The sequence below is a fragment of the Oncorhynchus keta genome, chromosome 15, assembly GCF_023373465.1.
Source record: "Oncorhynchus keta strain PuntledgeMale-10-30-2019 chromosome 15, Oket_V2, whole genome shotgun sequence".
Classification (NCBI taxonomy): Eukaryota; Metazoa; Chordata; class Actinopteri; order Salmoniformes; family Salmonidae; genus Oncorhynchus; species Oncorhynchus keta.
Genome location: NC_068435.1, coordinates 25195888 through 25217787, shown reverse-complemented (window position 1 = coordinate 25217787; position 21900 = coordinate 25195888). Strand labels below are relative to the sequence as shown.

Here is a 21900-nt window from a genome sequence, read left to right as displayed (position 1 = left end):
GACGCATATCCTGTCAGAGTTCAGGTCTTTTTCTGTGTCAAAAAGGGACTTAGGTGGTGTGTGTAGCCGGGGGCGTGGCAGAGGGTGTAGCAATTAATTTTTTTTAAAAACATTTTAGAGGCCACCGTCTTGGTGGTGTAGAGAAATTTGAGCATTTTTAAGCCAAATTCCTGCAATGATACACATTTCTCCATGGAGCTGAGTTTTAAAGCTAATTTCCTGGGATTTTATGCATTTTGCCATGGCTAATGCTGTGTTCTTTTGCTCACACATGATAGCAAAATTAATACGGCTAAATTCATTGTTTTTGGAATTTTCTTTTCTCTCTGACTGTCTAGCTTTTATTTTGGTTATTGTTAGTTCTCAAAGATTAAATGATTTATAAATATATAGGTCCATTATATTTTCTACAAACTTTATATCTGTTTTAGTCATTTAAGTTTACATTTCAAGCGTTTTTCATCCTGAAAATGTATTTTTTTTTAAACTGTTTGGATTTAGGCAACCGAAAAAATGCTTCGGCGGCATGCCCAAGGATTACAATGGCAGACAAATCCCTGGAGTTGTGTAAGCGGTTACATTATTGCAGTTCTTCGTGCTCAGTTGGAGTGAATCAGGAGGGGTCTTTGTTGCCTCTCTGGGTGCGATCACGCTACAGTGTCAGCAGAGATGAACAGAAATTGTGCAGAATAGAGGAGGGCAGCTACAAATTGCAAGAATTGATGGAGTATGGTGTGATGGTGTGTGGTGTGTGGTGTATGGTGTGATGGTGTTATGGAGTATGGTGTGATGGTGTGTATGGAGTATGGTGTAATGGTGTGTACTGCATGCCACTGTACTGTAGGTAGAGGACAGAGGCATCACACTGAGAGAGTGAAGGAGACCAAAAAAATTGACTGCTGTTACGTCTGTGGTTGCATTGTTAACTTTGTAGTTTACGGTAGTCCAACTCAAAACTCTCCTGGAAACTGGAAGAGGTTTTCTCTTCTCTATAACACCACCATGTGGTTGAAGGGCAGAAGTGATGGACAGTATACTATAAATCAGGGGTTCTTAAACTCTTTCAGCCTGGGACCCAAATTAGAAATACTGTGTTTTCCTGGGACCCAAGCTTAGGCAAATATGCAACTATAAATAAATATCAGTACATTTCATTGCTCTTATGCCTAAAACAAATGTAATACAGACATAAACAAATAACAATTAAATTAATTACCCATATAAATAGCTATTTGTGTTTATTTTTCCCATTAAAAACACTTACATATCTGTCTAGGTTGGAACTGTTGCAGTTAAAATACATTCTGAACTGGAATAAACTGATTGATCACATCACACAGATGTAGACCAGAACACACACACAGTCCTAATGAGAGGTGTGTAGCAGGCTGAAGTTTTCAACAAGCATGTCTATTCTGGGCTCAGTTTTTGACAGTGCAACACTGAGGTCATGCTCTGCATGCATTGAGACTGTTTATGTTCTTTTTTTAAAAAGTGTGTCAGAGTTCAGAACCCTGACTGACATAGGTATGTGGTGCCAAACTGGTTTAGATCATCTACTGCTTTCTCAGTCAGACAGGAGACTGCTTCCTGCTGTATATAAGGAATCCAGAACAGTGTGTGTGTTTGCCCCAAAAAGTGTCTTGCTTCAATCAGTTTATTCCAGTTCAGAATAAAACATATTTATTGTATTTTAACACCAACAGTTCCAACCTGGACATTCTACAGTAAGATGTACAGTAGGCCCAATCATTTCTACAGTAAGATGTACAGTAGGCCCGATCATTTCTACAGTAAGATGTACAGTAGGCCCGATCATTTCTACAGTAAGATGTACAGTAGGCCCGATCATTTCTACAGTATGATGTACAGTAGGCCCGATCATTTCTACAGTAAGATGTACAGTAGGCCCGATCATTTCTACAGTAAGATGTACAGTAGGCCCGATCATTTCTAAAGTATGATGTACAATAGGCCCGATCATTTCTACAGTAAGATGTACAGTAGGCCCGATCATTTCTAAAGTATGATGTACAATAGGCCTGATCATTTCTACAGTAAGATGTACAGTAGGCCCGATCATTTCTAAAGTATGATGTACAATAGGCCTGATCATTTCTACAGTAAGATGTACAATAGGCCCGATCATTTCTAAAGTATGATGTACAATAGGCCTGATCATTTCTACAGTAAGATGTACAGTAGGCCCGATCATTTCTAAAGTATGATGTACAATAGGCCTGATCATTTCTACAGTAAGATGTACAATATGCCCGATCATTTCTAAAGTATGATGTACAATAGGCCTGATCATTTCTACAGTAAGATGTACAGTAGGCCCGATCATTTCTAAAGTATGATGTACAATAGGCCTGATCATTTCTACAGTAAGATGTACAATATGCCCGATCATTTCTAAAGTATGATGTACAATAGGCCTGATCATTTCTACAGTAAGATTTACAGTAGGCCTGATCATTTCTAAAGTATGATGTACAGAAGGTCTGATCATTTCTACAGGAAGATGTACAGTAGGCCTGATCATTTCTACAGTAAGATGTACAGTAGGTCTGATAATTTCTACAGGAAGATGTACAGTAGGCCTGATCATTTCTACAGTAAGATGTACAATAGGCCTGATCATTTCTACAGGAAGATGTACAGTAGGCCTGATCATTTCTACAGGAAGATGTACAGTAGGCCTGATCATTTCTACAGTAAGATGTACAATAGGCCTGATCATTTCTACAGGAAGATGTACAGTAGGCCTGGTCATTTCTACAGGAAGATGTACAATAGGCCTGATCATTTCTACAGTAAGATGTACAGTAGGCCTGATCATTTCTACAGGAAGATGTACAGTAGGCCTGATCATTTCTACAATAAGATGTACAGTAGGCCTGATCATTTCTACAGTAAGATGTACAGTAGGCCTGATCATTTCTACAGGAAGATGTACAGTAGGCCCGATCATTTCTAAAGTAAGATGTACAGTAGGCCTGATCATTTCTACAGGAAGATGTACAGTAGGCCCGATCATTTCTAAAGTATGATGTACAGTAGGCCTGATCATTTTTCATCTTCATCTGTATTTAGGGGTATCACTATCAATAATAGCTAGCTAGCTTGCTTTGGCTAACGTTAGCCATTAGCTGTGTACAAGGCCAGAGGATTATTTGAAAGAGAAACTCACATCTACTACTATGAGAGAAAGTAATGTTACTTTCTTATTTCTGCTTATCATCACCTGTTATAAAATGACAACAATGCCTTGCTGGTTGACTTACTTTTCCACTGTCGAAGCACAGTTTCCTGAAGCATTCTGCCCTGTTCTGAAAGAACTCCCTGGGTTTACCGTCATGCTGTGGCTGTTTGGTCAGGACGTGTCGTTTTATTCACTTGTTTGTTTTGAGAGTCTTATTACTCAACACTTCCCTGTACAAAACATATTGTGGGCGCTCCTAGTTATTTCTCAAAGTTTGTATGAAAGAGAGAGAAACTCATCGCTGTTTTTGCGTTCCATGACTATTGGGCTCAGTCAGTCCATTTGATGCCAGCGGTGAGGGTCAGTGGTCAGTGGCTAACATATGGGATCAATATCATGCCAAATGTATTCACAAATGTAAATCACCAATCCACAAATGTAAATCACTTTCCACAAATGTAAATCACCAATCCACAAATGTAAATCACTTTGATTTACATTTGTGGATTGGTGATTTACATTTGTGAATACATTTGGCATGATATTGATCCCATACTAACGGCACATCTGTGGCTGAACAACAGCGCTGCAGCGTGTGGGTCGCGGAGTGATCTTCAAGAAAATTGCAGAAAAAATATCTGGTACATCGCGAAGCACACTGGCATCTCCCTCTCCCACTCTGCCAGCTGCTAAACTGAGCAGAGACCGCTGCTAAGCAGAGAGCCCACTGAACAGAGAGCTCAGGTGCACTTGACCAAATCAATTCCAGTAATTCATGAAATAATTATACATTTACTCTAACACGTCGTGACCCACCATTAACAGGAAGTGGGTCGCCACCCATTAAAATTGGCTGCAAATCAATGATAGAGTATTAAGTACTGTAACTAACAAACCCACCAGCTGTAAGCAGGAAACATATTTCTCACATCTCTTTCTCTCTCTTCAGTATTTATCACTATTTGCTATTATTGCAATTAAGATGTAGACTGTTTAATATGAATTTGAACTGGAAATACAGTGGGGCAAAAAAGTATTTAGTCAGCCACCAATTGTGGAAGTTCTCCCACTTAAAAAGATGAGAGATGCCTGTAATTTTCATCATGGGTACACTTCAACTATGCCAGACAAAATGAGAAAAAAAATCCAGAAAATCACATTGTAGGATTTTTAATGAATTTATTTGCAAATTATGGTGGAAAATAAGTATTTGGTCAATAACAAAAGTTTATCTCAATACTTTGTTATATACCCTTTGTTGGCAATTACAGAGGTCAAACGTTTTCTGTAAGTCTTCACAAGGTTTTCACACACTGTTGCTGGTATTTTGACCCATTCCTCCATGCAGATCTCCTCTAGAGCAGTGATGTTTTGGGGATGTTGCTGGGCAACACGGACTTTCAACTCCCTCCAAAGATTTTCTATGGGGTTGAGATCTGGAGACTGGCAAGGCCACTCCAGGACCTTGAAATGCTTCTTATGAAGCCACTCCTTCGTTGCCCCGGCGGTGTGTTTGGGATCATTGTCATGCTGAAAGACCCAGCCACGTTTCATCTTCAATGCCCTTGCTGATGGAAGGAGGTTTTCACTCAAAATCTCACGATACATGGCCCCATTCATTCTTTCCTTTACACGGATCAGTCGTCCTGGTCCCTTTGCAGAAAAATAGCCCCAAAGCATGATGTTTCCACCCCCATGCTTCACAGTAGGTATGGTGTTCTTTGGATGCAACTCAGCATTCTTTGTCCTCCAAACACAACGAGTTGAGTTTTTACCAAAAAGTTATATTTTGGTTTCATCTGACCATATGACATTCTCCCAATCATCCAAATGCTCTCTAGCAAACTTCAGACGGGCCTGGACATGTACTGGCTTAAGCAGGGGGACACGTCTGGCACTGCAGGATTTGAGTCCCTGGTGGCTGGCGTAGTGTGTTACTGATGGTAGGCTATGTTACTTTGGTCCCAGCTCTCTGCAGGTCATTCACTAGGTCCCCCCGTGTGGTTCTGGGATTTTTGCTCACCGTTCTTGTGATCATTTTGACCCCACAGGGTGAGATCTTGCGTGGAGCCCCAGATCGAGGGAGATGATCAGTGGTCTTGTATGTCTTCCATTTCCTAATAATTGCTCCCACAGTTGATTTCTTCAAACCAAGCTGCTTACCTATTGCAGATTCAGTCTTCCCAGCCTGGTGCAGGTCTACAATTTGGTTTCTGGTGTCCTTTGACAGCTCTTTGGTCTTGGCCATAGTGGAGTTTGGAGTGTGACTGTTTGAGGTTGTGGACAGGTGTCTTTTATACTGATAACAAGTTCAAACAGGTGCCATTAATACAGATAGCGAGTGGAGGACAGAGGAGCCTCTTAAAGAAGAAGTTACAGGTCTGTGAGAGCCAGAAATCTTGCTTGTTTGTTTTTTTCCCTTTTTTTCCTGGCATAGTTGAAGTGTATCTATGATGAAAATTACAGGCCTCTCTCATCTTTTTAAGTGGGAGAACTTGCAGAATTGGTGGCTGACTAAATACTTTTTTGCCCCACTGTATGTATGAGGGTGAAATGCACCGATTGCATCTTAGTGGACCGATACAACGTAATGCTGGTTAATGTAATATACTAATAACCTTCTCTTCCTGTTTTCTATCCTTTGATTGGTTACCCATACAGGGACAGCATCATCATCAGCATCACCAACTGTGCAACCAGTGTGTATGCAGGCTTCGTCATCTTCTCCATCCTGGGCTTCATGGCCCACCACCTGAACGTGGATGTATCTGAGGTGGCCGACCACGGCCCCGGCCTGGCCTTCGTGGCCTACCCAGAGGCCCTCACTCTGCTGCCCATCTCCCCCCTCTGGTCCCTGCTCTTCTTCTTCATGCTCATCCTGCTGGGCCTGGGGACGCAGGTGAGTCTGTCAACCCCCATGATATCCTGGTTTTGTCCCAAATGGCACCCTATTACCGTTTGGCTCTGGTCAAAAGTAGTGCACTATGTATGGAATAGGGTAACACTGTTTATTCTCTCTGACATCATTGCATGCATGTCTAGGATCAAAAGGCTCCTCAACAGCTTCTACCCCCAAGCCATAAGACTGCTGAACAATTAATAAAAATCGCCACCGCATAATTTACATTGACCCCCCTCCCTTTTGTACACTGCTGCTAATCGCTGTTTATTATCTATGCATAGTCACTGCTGAGTGTTGACCTGTAAGTGTGTGTCCCGGTGTGCAGTTCTGCCTGCTGGAGACCCTGGTAACGGCCATCGTGGATGAGATCGGTACTGACTGGATCATTAGGAACAAAACGGTGGTCACAGGAGGAGTGGCTATAGTGGGCTTCCTGTTGGGGGTGCCGCTCACCACACAGGTAATGGACTGGAGATGTTTACACACATACACACACACCCCCACACACACACACACACACCCACACACACACACACACACACACACACACACACACACACACACACACACACACACACACACACACACACACACACACACACACACACACACACACACACACACACACACACATAAACATACACATGCATGTGTACACATACATAAACACACACTTAATTATCCAGGCACAAATATTCAGGATGTATACTGATGTTGCGTTCTCTACCTCATGTATCTAGGCTGGGATCTACTGGCTACTGCTCATGGATAACTACGCTGCTAGTTTCTCTCTGGTTATCATCTCCTGCATCATGTGCATCTGCATCATGTACGTCTATGGTGAGTCCAACTGTCTTTCCTCGATTATAAATGCCTATCGTCCACAATGCTCTGCCAACGCTCTTGGTGAAAGCTAATCAAACTGACTGGAATGGAATGACTGACAACATTATGTACTGTTTGTGTTCAGGACACAAGAAATACTTCAAGGACGTTGAGATGATGCTGGGTTTCCCCCCTCCCATCTTCTTCCGCGTCTGCTGGAGATTTGTGTCGCCCATCATCATATCTGTAAGATAGTAGCTACCACCCAGTGCCTCCTTGTTGACATGTTTTAGAGGCTTGACCTGCTCTGCATTCCATTCCACTTGTCTAATCCTCGCTAATCTGTGTTGCTCAACCACACCTGTCATGCAAAACACCTGCCAGAATACCATGAGACACACACAAGTGATCGATGAAGATATGTACTGTATGAGGATTGAAATAGGGTATATTCTGTTAAATTAAATGACTTGACCCCGGTGACCCCTCTCCTCTCTTTGCATTTGCAGTTCATCCTGATCTTCACAGTGATCCAGTACAAGCCCATCACCTACAATGACTACGTGTACCCCGGCTGGTCCCTAGCCATCGGCTTCCTTATGGCCATGTCCTCCGTCACATGTATACCCATCTATGCTCTCTACAAGATCTCCAAGTCTGAGGGAACAACATTTTTGGAGGTAAAATCCACAGGATCTCTGTTTAGAGCTTTGTCTGTCTTTAGTATTGGAAGCAGATGTTGTTCACACTAGTAGTGGAAGTGTTTGATTTTTTTTCTGTTGAATGGCACATGTTGCCGAAGGTCTTTGAACTGAAAGAAATGAAGGATAGTAAAAGAGAACCCAATTTTGTGTTATGTTATTCCAGAACTTTCTCACCTACTTTACCTGCCTCGAATTAGCAATAAATAATAAACCTGTGTCCCTCCCATCACATTGACCTCTGAACCTTTACCCCTTACAGCGGTTGAAGAATTCATGCAAGGCGGACATAAAGTGGGGCCCGGCCCTGAGTGAGCACCGGATAGGCCACTACGCCGCCCCAGTCTCAGAGGCAGACGTGGAGGTACGTCCCCTGAAAGAGGAGCTGAAGGAGAAGGAGGATGAGAAGAGGGATGAGATCAGCCTCACCATCCAGGGCAGCAACGGCTCCACAGCACACAACACTACCCCCAGCGCATAGAGGCCCCCACTGGGCCAGCTCCAGCCCCCTCCCAACCACCCCTCACCCTTTCCCACCGCACTGTGGGGAAAACCCGCTCGCTGGAGACCTTTACATATTGTAAGGGCTTATTATTTCTAACCTCTAGAGAAATTGGTCATCATCCAAAAGAATTGTATTTCTTGTTTCAACATCATTTCACAATGCAGTTTCTTGTAAACACGTTATTTGTTTTCTTCTTCATATTATGCAGGAGTTGAAGTAGAAATACACACTGTAAAGAAATCCACTCGGAATTGGCAACTTTTCTAGCGACAGTGCTGGCGGTTTTAAAGCTGGAGACCAAATGTTCTTTTGGTCAGTGTAGACACATGGCACCACTCTAGGGACTGATCCTTCCCTTCTGTTGTTTTCTCTACGGTATAGCTTTAGGCTCTCAGTACCCTCTAATACATGATAGTCTCCACTACTCAGACTGTTACGTATGCTGCTTTAGGGTTACCCAGAACAACTCATATTGGAGTAAGCCAGTGGCTATTTAGCTACTCCTAAAATTTTTATTTGAACCACACAGTAAAGCCATTCTACTTCCAATGTTGTAAACAACTAACATACATTAAAGCACCAACTCCCCAAACACACACAGTGTTGGTCTCCAGCTTTCGAAACACCTACCCTGACTGACGCCCATGATTTCCCCATGCCCATTCTCAGGGTCCCAAAATGATTTACTACTTACTGACCAAGTTCAATACCTGAGTACATTTTATTTGATTATGGTAGGCTTTACATTAGAGAGGGAGCTAAGAAAAAGACAACCATAACATGTTCACACACAAAAACAAATGGGTGGATGGATGCAACTGAGTACAATAAAGTGCCATCTCTCTTTTAGTCTTCCAGGTATTTCCGTGGGAAATGCATCTCAAGATGTGGCATCTCACTTGTGAAGGGAACGTTTCATTGACGACAGAAGCAGCTACAGATGTAGGCTCTTAATTTGACCCGTTTTTAACACCAGGAAAATAATCATGCCACAACAGAGTGATCAAATGAAGGTCCTACATCTGTAGCATAACAAGGAGGGAGGACACAGTGGTGTTGTGTCATAGCCTCTGTTACTCACAAGTAGGATTTGCTCCAACAAGGCATGTTACCAAAAACATGTTAAACATGCATGAACTTTAATATCTCGGTGGCATAGCTGGAGTATGTGTCTTTGTTAACTTTTTCAAAACTGAGATACTTGCATCAGCAGGTGTCTTTGCAGAGGAAAATATGTGTATTTACAGGCGTTTTAAAGCTCTGAGCCAAGTAGTGATGTGATTGGATGTGGAAACAGGAAGGAGAGAAGCCATTGGTTGGCCTGGAGATGGAGTTTGTCTCCACAAGATAAAAAAAAAAATCAGTTACTGAATTATGTAGTTTATATGTAGTTGTATCGTTCTGTCAATATAATTATCTTACTTTATCTTTCATTATTGTAAAGTAACATAGTAAATAATTATAAGGAAGACATGTTTATTTTGTAAAGAAGCTACAGTATCTTAAGAAATAACAGTAATGTTTACCATTCCTCATCCATGACTTGATTTTTATTGGTAATTGATTTATTTTAGGGGGTTGGAGTGGGAGGGAGATGTATTTCAGTCACTTTGTGGCAGGATGCTGTGGGGTTGTGCTCGCACAGATAGCTGGAATTGACAATTGTCAAGAAGTCCCATTTCTCTATCCAATTCAATGCATTCGTCTCCGCTCTGTTACGTTGCATCTGTGTTGTATTGAGGCACTGTCTGGTGACATTGTGAATCCACTGGGTCCTTGCCTGGCCTGCACTGATGGAGAGGTAGTCTGGAAATGCAGCTGCTTAAGTGCTAGAGCATCGCATCTTAGTGAAACTTCAGATGTTTTATTTCTTCTTTAACCAGTACGTCACTGAATATAATATTCAACATCTTTGTCAGACTGCATAAATCCAGTTTCTGCTGTCGAATATATGACTGGGTTGTTCTCCTTCAATTTTACTTCAGTTTCTCGGTGTTAAAAGTGTCATGACAGTTAGCTATCCAGACACTCAGGGGAGTAGGTAGTTACTTAGTGGTGAAAGTATTTGGTTCCAATTGGCCTCTTATTGCCTATGTAGGGCACTAGGGCTCTGGTCAAAAGTAGTGCACTATAAAGGGAATAGGGTGCCATTTGGGACGTACCCAAATTTGTTGGTTATTTGAACTAACACAAAAAGCACACCAGTAGGTTAGATGCAGCCCAACAGACTCAAGCTTTACTTCAGATGACAACAGACGAGTGTGTTCTCCTTTGATGCTGACAGATGCACAGTACGGCCACACGAATCAACCTGTTCTAAAGCAGAGTAGGAGTGGTCCTGGAATAGCACAGGATATTAATAATGATGATGGTTTTAACTGATGTGTTCTATACACTGTGGATACATATCATTTTGGTAATAAGGAGTTTACAGCAGGTGTAAATGGTTGAGCTAAAGTGGGTTAGTATATAATGGACCTGATGACAGGATTTGATAACAGAATGAAATGGTGTATGATTATTCTAGACATGCCGGCTCAGGTCAGGTTGCCTCTGGATACTTCCAGGGAGTCCTCTAGGACTTTTATTTCTTCTTTCTCCTGTTACTGTTAAACTGTTGACTTGTAGTCCTATTATTTATTAGCTACAGTAGCTAGTAAGTTAAGGATAACCACCATGCTATTGCAACCGTTTGTTCTCTGCTGTCCACCGAACTCTTCCTCTATCAGATACTTGTACAGTCATGTAAAAACTGGTGTTTGTGTGTTTATTTGTTTTTATTTGGGGGTAGGCAGGATTTTTTCTTGTAGTAAAAGTAGCCGGTGTTAAGTGTAATATGTATTTGTGTGTAGTCGATACCTTACTACTGAGTACTGTTCTTAGATCAGGATAGTGTCAGTATTGATGTCATGTAATTCTAATCAATCAGTAACTATCAATTTTGTCATGTAACAAAACACAATCTACCTTTTAAGAGATCTTTTGTTTTTTTTAACTAAAAAATATATATATTTTATTGTCACAATTGAATCATCCATGTTCAGTGACACTACCTTTATCGTGTTCTAAAAGCCAGCTGATATCAAAAGTATTGCCAAACAAAAGCTTGGGTTGAAACTTGAAATGTGCATTTTACAGTATGTTCTGTTGGAGGTACATGACGGTTGGGGAAAGTATATAATAACAGTATTAATCCATTTTACATAGTAATAATGCCAATAGTATTAAGCCATACCGTGGTACTATACTGCAGCGACATCTGGTTACAATGTAGCGACTGTACTGTAAATTCCGTTGTGTAAAGAGACTGGCCTTTTCAATTTGATGGAGTATTCTATATGTGCATATAAGGCAAAAAAAGATGACAGAAATCAAACGCCAAAATCGGTAACATTGTAACTGCAATAAATATGACATTAGATCAAAAGATCAATGTATTGGGGAAGTGTTTTAGAATATAAACTAATTGGACAATAAGGAATGAGTTCAACCAAATGTCTCATATCCAGAGTAAGAATCTTATCTTATTCTTCCCTTTTTGCACTGGGATTATTATTTGATGAACTTGGCATCTGGTGAGATCTTTCCTTCAAAATTAATATAAGCAGGTAGTGAAAAATGTACACTCAAGGACACATTATTTTGGACATTTGTTTTTCATCTCATTTAGAAATCTTTGTCGTAAGTCATCTCTATATATGGGATGTAAGAAATGAATACGTTACCAGTTCTGAAAACTGATACTCGGCCTCTACTGTACTAAAACTGTGATTTATCTACTCTGGTTTTCTACGATCACCGAGGAGATCTCTTGAATTTATAACTCATAAACATGTTTTTACACGTTTTTTTTCAGCACTTTAAATCAAGTCATTTGTGTTTATAACATATTTAACAATACAAACTTCCATTTTGAAATAAGGCCTTTACAGTGGTCTGCACAAGCTGCTGTGTCAACATGTCAGCAGAGAAGACACAATGTTATGCCAATGTCAATTCTATCATAGTGGAGAATAAAGCACAAATGAAATGAACACAGTACTGGTACTTTCTCATATATATCTAACCATGTCTCTTGAACCTTAGGGCCAAAATCCATTGAATTGTCTTAGTCATGTCAGCTGTATATCGTAAACTGTGCCATTACAAATGGTAAATAAAATCTATTTTAAAGATCACTCAAGTGTGCTTCATGTCCCATTTGTGTTTTGTCTTTCTGAACAGTTAATAAACCATGTATTACAGGCATATGAACATTTATTTATCCAAATACAGTCGCATTTATTTACTTCAAAATACATTCATTAAATGGTTAAATTAGGTAGATCAAATTTGACACATTTCGAAAGCATCCAACCATATTTGTGTCATGTGTTCACTTTCAGGTCTTCTATCAGTCTCTAGAAAAGGACAATATAACATCCCTGTGTCTCTTGGCTCATTGTGGAAGACTAGGGTTACTGTATTACTTTATTTTAAAGAGATTACGACATCCCTTTTACAAGTATGAGTATTATTGACCTCTGATGAGAGACTTGTAACCTTTTAGGACCAGACTGCAGGTAGAACATACATGACAGTATCAGAGACTCACTATCCACTTATTCTGTTGTGAAGAGTTCAGTTTACGAGGAGCTAACCAGACTGCCCCCCTGCTGCGGCAGACACAGGTGCCTGGCCCCACTCGGCCCTCTGCTGGCTGGCCTCTGCACTGCGGGGGGAACAGGGTGGAACATGCTTACAGGGCTCATCTGCTCACAGCTCCCTTTGCTCCCCGGCGGCTGTGTGGAGGAGCCTAGAGGACTGTGTCCACCAGGGAACAACAAGGGCCAGCTGTTCACTGAGTCTGACCATGAGTCATCAGGTCTTTGAGCTCTCACAGTCACAGGCTGACCACTAGGCCTGCAAGTTCTGCCCTTTATTCTCTGTTCTGAGGCAGGGTTGAGGTGGGATCCATGGGTGGTTACTGTGCTAGCAGAGGGGACCAGGGGCGGTAGGTAGCTGTCCCTGGCTTGAGCGGTGGTGATGGGTTCTCTGTTGCAGGGGTGGGAAGCCTCAGAGCTCTGGCTTTGAGTCCTTGGATGTTTATGTTCAGAGGGTTGGAGAGGGCTGGATACTCTGGGGTTGGGTGAGCTGCATGGTTGGCCTCTCATCCTGTCTAACGGAGGAGTCCTCCTTACTAGATGTACTACTAGTGGTGGACTGGGCCTGGTATGTGGAGGATGCAGTCTGGGGGCCACCACAGGGGTCAAGTGTCTCTGTGTCTCATCCGCAGACAAACCTGTCCATCCAATCGACCTGGGAATAACAACATTGCCATTAACACCATTCATGACAGCAAAGATCAACGAGGTTGCAATTAGCTACCGTAAATACTTTCACCCGATACTGTAAGTGATGACCTTGGGCTAGATTCTATCAGATCCGCGCTAGCCGACACCCACATAGAGGTTGTTTTGATGGTGTCAGAGGTTGTTTTGATGGTGTCAGAGAGCTCAAATCCACAAGCGGCTCCCAGGATTATACCTAAAGCGGACATTGCCATTGGCTGCAGAGTCGCATTATTAGAAATCCCATGCAGCCTTGTTAACAAATTCAAACATTGGAATGTGAGACGTAATCTATACCTCAATTAGGCTGATAGAAATCCTAATTATTTTGTTGAATGATATTCAATTTGAGCGTCATTATCTTTATATACAGTTGATGTCAGAAGTTTACATACATTTAGGTTAGAGTCATTAAAACTCATTTTTCAACCACTCCACAAATTTCTTGTAAACAAACTATAGTTTTGACAAGTCGGTTAGGAAATCTACTTTGTGCATGAAACAAGTCATTTTTCCAATAATTGTCTACAGACAGATTATTTCACTTATAATTCACTGTATCACAACTCCAGTGGGCCAGAAGTTTACATTCACTAAGTTGACTGTGCCTTTAAACAGCTTGAAAATTCCAGAAAATTATGTCATGGCTTTAGAAGCCTCTGATAGGCGAATTGACATAATTTCAGTCAATTGGATGTGTACCTGGGATGTATTTCAAAGCCTACCTTCAAACTCAGTGCCTCTGCTTGACATCATGGGAAAATCAAAGGAAATAAGCCAACACCTCAGAAAAGAAATTGTAGACCTCCACAAGTCAGGTTCATCCTTGGGAGCCATTTTTTTCAAATGCCTGAAGGTACCATGTTCATCTGTACAAACAATAGTACGCAAGTATAAACACCATGGGACCACGCAGCCGTCACACTGCTCAGGAAGGAGACGCGTTCTGTCTCCTAGAGATGAACGTACTTTGGTGCGAAAAGTGAAAATCAATCCCAAAGGACCTTGTGAAGATGCTGGAGGAAACAGGTACAAAAGTATCTTTATCCTCAGTAAAACAAGTCCTATATCGACATAACCTGAAAGGCTGCTCAGCAAGGAAGAAGCCACAGCTCCAAAACCGCCATACAAAAGCCAGACTACGGTTTACAACTGCACAGGGGGACAAAGATCGTACTTTTTGGAGAAATGTCCTCTGATCTGATGAAACAAAAATAGAACTGTTTGACCATAATGACCATCGTTATGTTTGGAGGAAAAAGGGGGAGGCTTGCAAGCTGAAAAACAGCATCCCAACCGTGAAACACAGGGGTGGCAGCATCGTGTTGTGGGTGTGCTTTGCTGTAGGAGGGACTGGTGCACTTCACAAAATAAATGGCATAATGAGGATGGAAGATTATTGAAGCAATATCTCAAGACATCAGTCAGGAATTTAAAGCTTGGTCGCAAATAGGTCTTCCAAATGGACATTGACCCCAAGCATACTTCCAAAGTTGTGGCAAAATGGCTTAAGGACAACAAAGTCAAGATATTGGAGTGGCCATCACAAAGCCCTGACCTCAATCCTATAGAACATTTGTAGGCAGGACTGAAAAGGCGTGTGTGAGCAAGGAGGCCTTACAAACCTGACTCAGTAACACCAGCTCTGTCAGGAGGAATGGGACAAAATTCACCCAACTTTTTGTGGGAAGCTTGTGGAAGGCTACCCGAAACGTTTGATCCAAGGTAAACAATTTAAAGGCAATGCTACCAAATACTAAATGAGTGTATGTAAACTTCTGACCCACTGGGAATGTGATGAAAGAAATAAAAGCTGAAATAAATAATCCTCTCTACTATTATTCTGACATTTCACATTCTTAAAATAAAGTGGTGATCCTAACTGACCTAAGATTAAATGTCAGGAATTGTGAAAAACGGAGTTTAAATGTATTTGGCTAAGGTGTATGTAAACTTCCGACTTCAACTGTATATAGACTACACTTTCTCATTCTAAACTTTTAACGCGAGTGGGATGGGTGTGGCTTCAAGACAATGACTGCAAGAGGAGCTGCTCACCAATTTGACGACTCGCAACGCAGTTTCCTACCTCCGACACCACCAAAACATCAGCTTTGCGGGTGTCGGCTATCGCTGGTTAGTGCTTGATCTGAATGAATTTAGGCCCTTGTCTGGGAAGTATGCATGTTATCCCAGCCCCTGAAAGCCTGTAAATCCATAGAAGTGGTAAAACAGGTATTTTGGATCTGTTGGAAAGGAGAATATAGAGCAGACTAGAGAGGCCAACCCGGATCTGCTCTGCAGGCTTGTTTCCACAGGGGAGGAGGGACAGTAGGTGAGGCTGAGGCTCTGCTTCTTCAGATCCGACTGGATGGCTCTCCTCTCCTCCTTCAGCTCTGCAAATCAACCAACAACAGGAGAAAATCACTCACATTTCTACAATATTATTCTGCGGCAGTCAGACAGATTGGAAATGGTGAGAAGACTGACAGCCTGGTAGGCCTGTTTGAAATAAGCACCAGGATCCAAAGCCCAAGATAACGGAACATTGAGAGGTTACACCTGTTGACAGAGTGATTTAGTTCAATTACCATTCTAAAGTGACATCTATTAACCATAATATTTTTCACCCAATTATTTGTGTGGAATGTTTTTCAATATTTGTAGCAGATGAGAACTTGACAACACTGGAAAAAAGGAGAAGTAAAAAGTATTTTTGCAACAATAAACCACTAGATGGTGGTGAGGATCAATTGATCTGATTTTGTTCCAGATATAGGAGAACATGTCAGTCATTTATGTCAGGTCAATACAAGAAGAAAGAAAAGCAACAAACTGTTTTTTTAGGAAGTTTTTTTGGTAAGTGTTTTTTTAGGAAGTGTTCATTGAATAAATGTATGTCGTTCTGTCCTTGTTATTTGTCTATTAATGTTCTGTATTATGTAACGTTGTGTGTTTTGTGTGGACCCCATGAAGAGTAACTGCTGCTTTAGCAGTAGCTAATGGGGTTCCTAATAAAATACTAACGTCAAAAGACTTAGGACACATGTTACCAATTTATTTGCCTGGCTACAGACTCCTTGCTCCGGCCAAACGCTACGCCACGCCCACGGACATTAGTTTCTTCTCTGCAATGAGTCTGGATCTGAGTAACTCCTGACCCTTCACCGAATGAGAACCCGTTCGGGGCCGTCTGATTGGTCCAGAAACTGATGGGTTGGGCCAGAGCCAGAACACACGTGGGTAAAGTGGTGGTTTGAAAATTGATCATTGGCTTTGATACTCCTATTGGTTAGAGACAATCCAATCACTAATGACTTTGTTTTGTACAACACCCCTCGTGCCCCTCGCCACCACAAACGGCTTCAATGATGGCAGTCTCAGACTAAAGTATGTAGCAAACAACAGATCAGCTAAATAATTTAGTGTGAGTCGTCAAGCTACCAATTTATACCTCCAAAGGGAGCGATAGTCATTGTCAGTGCAGTGTAGTTCACAGGTTACTGAAGACACCAGAACTCATGAAACCATTATGGATCAGAGTACAGTCACCTCTATTAACTCTGAGCTCTGATGTTCAGCTGACTCAATACAGATCAGTTATGTGGACCAGGAAAGTATATTACTGTTAGGTTGCAAAATGCTTTCCCAAAATGTCCAGGTTTTTCAGAAATCCCAGTTAGATGATTCCTGAATCTTGATTCCAGGAATGTTCCAACCAGGATTTTGGGAAAATCTGGGAATGCTGGTAAAGGTATAGTAATTTTCCCACCCTAATACTGTATGACTGTACTGTAACTGTATCACCCACCTGTTACAGTTGGCTCTGGAGCCTCAGTGACATCACACTGTGTCCGGTGTTCCTGTTCTACACTCTCCTGCAAGAAGCGAATCACAGACAAGACAAAACACCACAGAACAGGTCAACTACCGGAGCCAGCTACTGGTGAGTTGGAGTCATGTACCCCAACGACACAGCTGACAAATGAGAAATAAGGAAGATGGTGGGAGACGGGAGGGGGTGTTAAGACGTGAGCGACGAAACGATTCAGCAGCAGCAGTGTTCGTTCCATGGACTCTCTTTTTACATCTATATCCAGACTCAGAACATAAACCACAGCTCCAACCACCAGGCTCTTTTCTCCGCTGGCAGCCGGGTCATATCTGACCTGGTTTTCCAATACCACTGGTAATGGATGATCATTAGCTAGGAGTCCCACCCACCCACCCACAAGCCCTGCTATTTGCTTTGAGGTATTTACGTAAAGTCTCACTGTCTGCCACTGGCATACCATGGAGCTATGCCTCGTCTCGACTCCCCACTGTGTAGCTAACGGAGGGGTGCCTAGCGCTGCCAGCTGATCGTCTTGGTTTTTTGAAATGCAAACAAACAGAAGTGGAGAGTGATCTAGTTACAGAGGAGGGTATTAATTTTAGATGTGAGGTCTGACTGATGGAAGGGTGGTTAGACTATCCTGGCGCAGGCTGCTACCAAGGGAGACGGAATACCAGACTGGTTCTGCATCCCTAATGTCACTCTTTTCCCTATGTAGTGCACTACTTTTGACCAGGGCCTATTGGAGGAATAGGGTGATATTTGGGATGGGGACTGGGAGCTACACAGCCCACTGCTTCTCAATGGAGTGTTGACTCAAAACCCAAACTTTGCTTCGCAGAAACGGCTGCCCTTTTACTCTGAAAATAAAACAGCCTATTTTTTTCACTGTGGTGCAGTGGTAAAATGATAACTCTCCACACCTCCTTCTCAGTCTATTCTTTCTCCTACTTAAAGCAGTGTTATATGGGCTCTATTTGGGACCATGCCTACTAGTCATGCCTACTAGTCTACAAACTTCCAAAGCTTGACAATAATGAGATATTGCGGTAATTTAGTCATTACCGTGGACTGCCTGACTGCTAAAATTGCCGATTCCTTTCCTGGTCCACGACCAAGTCTATCAATTAATTCCAACAACCCCCATTCGAGGAAATGGGACATTATACCTATGTTTGTAAAAATGGATGATTGATTGCTGCATGCTAAATGTGAATGAGTTTGAATGAGTGAGATCATTCACCCTGGCTTGGTTCTGGCTGACTAGACTATGTTTCTGGCTGTAATGGGAAATTACTTGATTAATTGTCCACAAGGAAATTGTGGATCTCTCTCCGCCCGTTAGTACATTCATACATTAGTCACACTGTTATATCTCAGCCAAAATGTATTTTGACTAAACTTGCCATAGATGTCCGGCATTTACAAAATTACACTGATTGGCCAAATGGCAAACTTTGAAAGGTCACACCTCTCACCCCGTTTCACCTAAAGTCATGAAATTCAGTGAATACTGTAGGTCCCTCACCTCATAAGGAACAGATTTGCGTCAGGGACCCATAAGTTCTGCCATGATGGATTTTCCGCCATTTTGAATTTTCTGAAGAAAACTTAAAAAGCTATGGACAAAGGTCCATAGAGGTCCAGTGCAATATTTTCCAGACTAGTACCTAAAACAAATGGCTGCTATTGACCATGAACATTCACGTGGGCGTGGTCTGGCACATAAATGCATATAAATCAGTCTAGGATATTTGTATTGTAACAAAATTCAGTAAACATGTTGCAAACACTGTCACGACTCAACATATGCAAGAACATTTATATTGGATGCGCTATAGTAATCACATGTGATATCTCTCCCTGTCTGGCGCTCCAGGGCGCCAGGCTACCCTTCATTACGCACATCTGTCACCATCATTACGCGCAGCTGCGCAATATTGGACTCACCTGGACTCCATTACTTTGTTGATTACCCCCTCTATTTCAGTCTGCTCCTCAGTTTGTTCCCTGTGTCAGCATTGATGCCATTATTTTTCCCCTATCCAGACGCCATTCCTGTTTCATGTCTGTTGTTTATTAAATGTTTATTAAACTCCCTGTACTTGCTTCTCGTCTCCTGCGCCAATCCTCACATATGTGTCTTGCCATAGAGATGCATAATTTACAAAATTACACTGATTGGCCCAAGGGTGGGTGCTGCATCATTCATGGGGGATGACATGTTTACTTTTACCTTGTTATTTTCCTGTATTTCAGTCTATACTTATTTGTTGCAACGAAGTACTGATGTTCCTACCTTTGACCTGTTTAACTGACAGTATCAAACGTCTGCCAGTGTTGAATGTGATGGTTAAAGTTTGACGCCAGACTGAGCTGAGGTCACACTGATAATGTCTCTGTGACACTATGTGATTCTATAGCAGCTGAGGTTGTGACTTCCTACAAGTCTCTTGGGATGGCATTTACAGAACATTCAGTGCTATGTGATTAATATAGAAGGGCCTTCTCAGAGGAGGCCTTTAGACATTTTCTTTGCTGAATTCTTGTAATAAACCAGATGAATTTTTGATTGATATTATCTACGACCGCTATCTTTTTTATTCACCTGAAAATCTCCTTTACACTGGCTAAGCATTTTGCTTCGGTTCATTATGCCTTTGAATTGCACTTTACATACTACAAAAATGCTAGTATAGCAGAAACAGAAACATCCCTAACAGACACGGTGCAATCCCATCCTTGTCCCTACATCTCAGGAGACGCGGGTTGGAGATGTGTGACACGGCACATAAAAAGATCAAAATCAAATCAAATGTATTTGTCACATACACATGGTTAGCAGATGTTAATGCGAGTGTAGCAAAATGTTTGTGCTTCTAGTTCCGACAATGCAGTAATAACCAACGAGTAATCTAAATAACAATTCCAAAACTACTACCTTATACACACACAAGTGTGAAGGGATAAAGAATAAAGAATATGAACATAAAGATATATGAATGAGTGATGGTACAGAGCGGCATAGGCAAGATGCAGCAGATGGTATTGAGTACAGTATATACATATGAGATGAATAATGTAGGGTATGTAAACAAAGTGGCATAGTTTAAAGTGGCTAGTGATACATGTATTACATAAAGATGCAGTAGATGATATAGAGTACAGTATATACGTATACATATGAGATGAATAATGTAGGGTATGTAAACGTTATATTAAGTAGCATTGTTTAAAGTGGCTAGTGATATATTTTACATAAATTCCCATCAATTCCCATTATTAAAGTGGCTGGAGTTGAGTCAGTGTGTTGGCAGCAGCCACTCAATGTTAGTGGTGGCTGTTTAACAGTCTGATGGCCATGAGATATAAGCTGTTTTTCAGTCTCTCGGTCCCAGCTTTGATGCACCTGTACTGACCTCGCCTTCTGGATGATAGCGGGGTGAACAGGCAGTGGCTCAGGTGGTTGTTGTCCTTGATGATCTTTATGGCCTTCCTGTGACATCGGGTGGTGTAGGTGTCCTGGAGGGCAGGTAGTTTGCCCCCGGTGATACGGTTGTGGGCGGAGCAGTTGCCGTACCAGGTACAGCCCGACAGGATGCTCTCGATTGTGCATCTGTAGAAGTTTGTGAGTGCTTTTGGTGACAAGCCGAATTTCTTCAGCCTCCTGAGGTTGAAGAGGCGCTGCTGCGCCTTCTTCACGATGCTGTCTGTGTGGGTGTGGGTGGACCAATTCAGTTTGTCTGTGATGTGTATGCCGAGGAACTTAAAACTTACTGGCTTCCCCATCTGTTGGGCAGGGAACACCTACATCTGGTGTTCCATTCTCTCTCCTTCAGTGCCAGAGGAGCAGGACAGAGGGGCAGCCAGCCCAGCACCAGAGTATAGAGACTAGACTACTCAGTACAGTAGGAACTTGGACTGATTGAAAGAGGATCAATCTTGTGCAGCAGTGTGTTTGGCCAGATCCCTGGAAAGACTTAGTGCCTCTGGCCTCAGCAGTAACCTTAGATTGAGGCTTTGCAGACTGGGCGTACACAAGGAATAATATGCAGATTGCCAACAGCAGTTGAAGGCTGAAGGTAATCAGGTCCATCTGAGGGGTGGCTTGGTGATGACTGTCCTAGGTCAACAACAGGTCACATTGGTTCTCGCTGTGTTAACCAGGTGGCTGTACGTGTCGGTAGCAGCCAGCTCTCGGTTTTTGGAGGAGCGAAAGGCTTGTTCTCTCTGTGGGGTGTTTCACATATTATATTATATTTTTCATGGCCTTGTCTATAGCTCAGACCCGAGGTGTAAGCTGTTGAAGGCTTATTGAAGGACATCCCAAAGAAAACGCTGACAGAGAAGAACGGACCTTTTTACTTACAAATCTTCTGTGTATTCTGTACCTCAGTACAAGCACATAGGGTACTGCAAGTGCAGTATATTTTCTGAGAGCAAAGACCAACATTTAAACTGGAACAATAGTGTGAATTTCCAAAATAGCAACCTCTCTGGTATTTTGATTGGAATCAAACCCAACTCTTACCTGCAGAAAGTGCACTTGGCTTTTCAGTACCTCGCATTCTTCAGTCAGAACTGATCTGGTAGTGAG

The 21900-nt window shown here is 42.0% G+C and overlaps 2 protein-coding genes across 6 annotated transcripts in view; one reads left to right on the top strand and one right to left on the bottom strand.

Annotated features, from left to right (window-relative positions):
* LOC118395207 (sodium- and chloride-dependent glycine transporter 1-like) overlaps nt 1-12321 on the top strand; it is a 96760-nt gene extending 84439 nt beyond the window's left edge. For all 5 annotated transcript variants that reach the window (XM_052463752.1, XM_052463749.1, XM_052463751.1 and 2 more), the window contains 6 exons: nt 5867-6104; nt 6433-6567; nt 6848-6947; nt 7078-7178; nt 7442-7612; nt 7896-12321. In XM_052463752.1, coding sequence (XP_052319712.1) covers nt 5867-6104; nt 6433-6567; nt 6848-6947; nt 7078-7178; nt 7442-7612; nt 7896-8114 — 964 coding nt within the window. In that variant the 3' untranslated portion in view covers nt 8115-12321. The remainder of the gene's footprint in view (nt 1-5866; nt 6105-6432; nt 6568-6847; nt 6948-7077; nt 7179-7441; nt 7613-7895) is intronic.
* A 56-nt stretch (nt 12322-12377) lies between these two features.
* The window catches only part of LOC118394656 (uncharacterized), a 20011-nt gene continuing 10488 nt past the window's right edge, over nt 12378-21900 (bottom strand). The window contains exons 3-6 of the mRNA XM_035788091.2: nt 21835-21889; nt 17280-17346; nt 15756-15864; nt 12378-13436 (exon numbers count right to left, since the gene is read on the bottom strand). Coding sequence (XP_035643984.1) covers nt 12764-13436; nt 15756-15864; nt 17280-17346; nt 21835-21889 — 904 coding nt within the window. The 3' untranslated portion in view covers nt 12378-12763. The remainder of the gene's footprint in view (nt 13437-15755; nt 15865-17279; nt 17347-21834; nt 21890-21900) is intronic.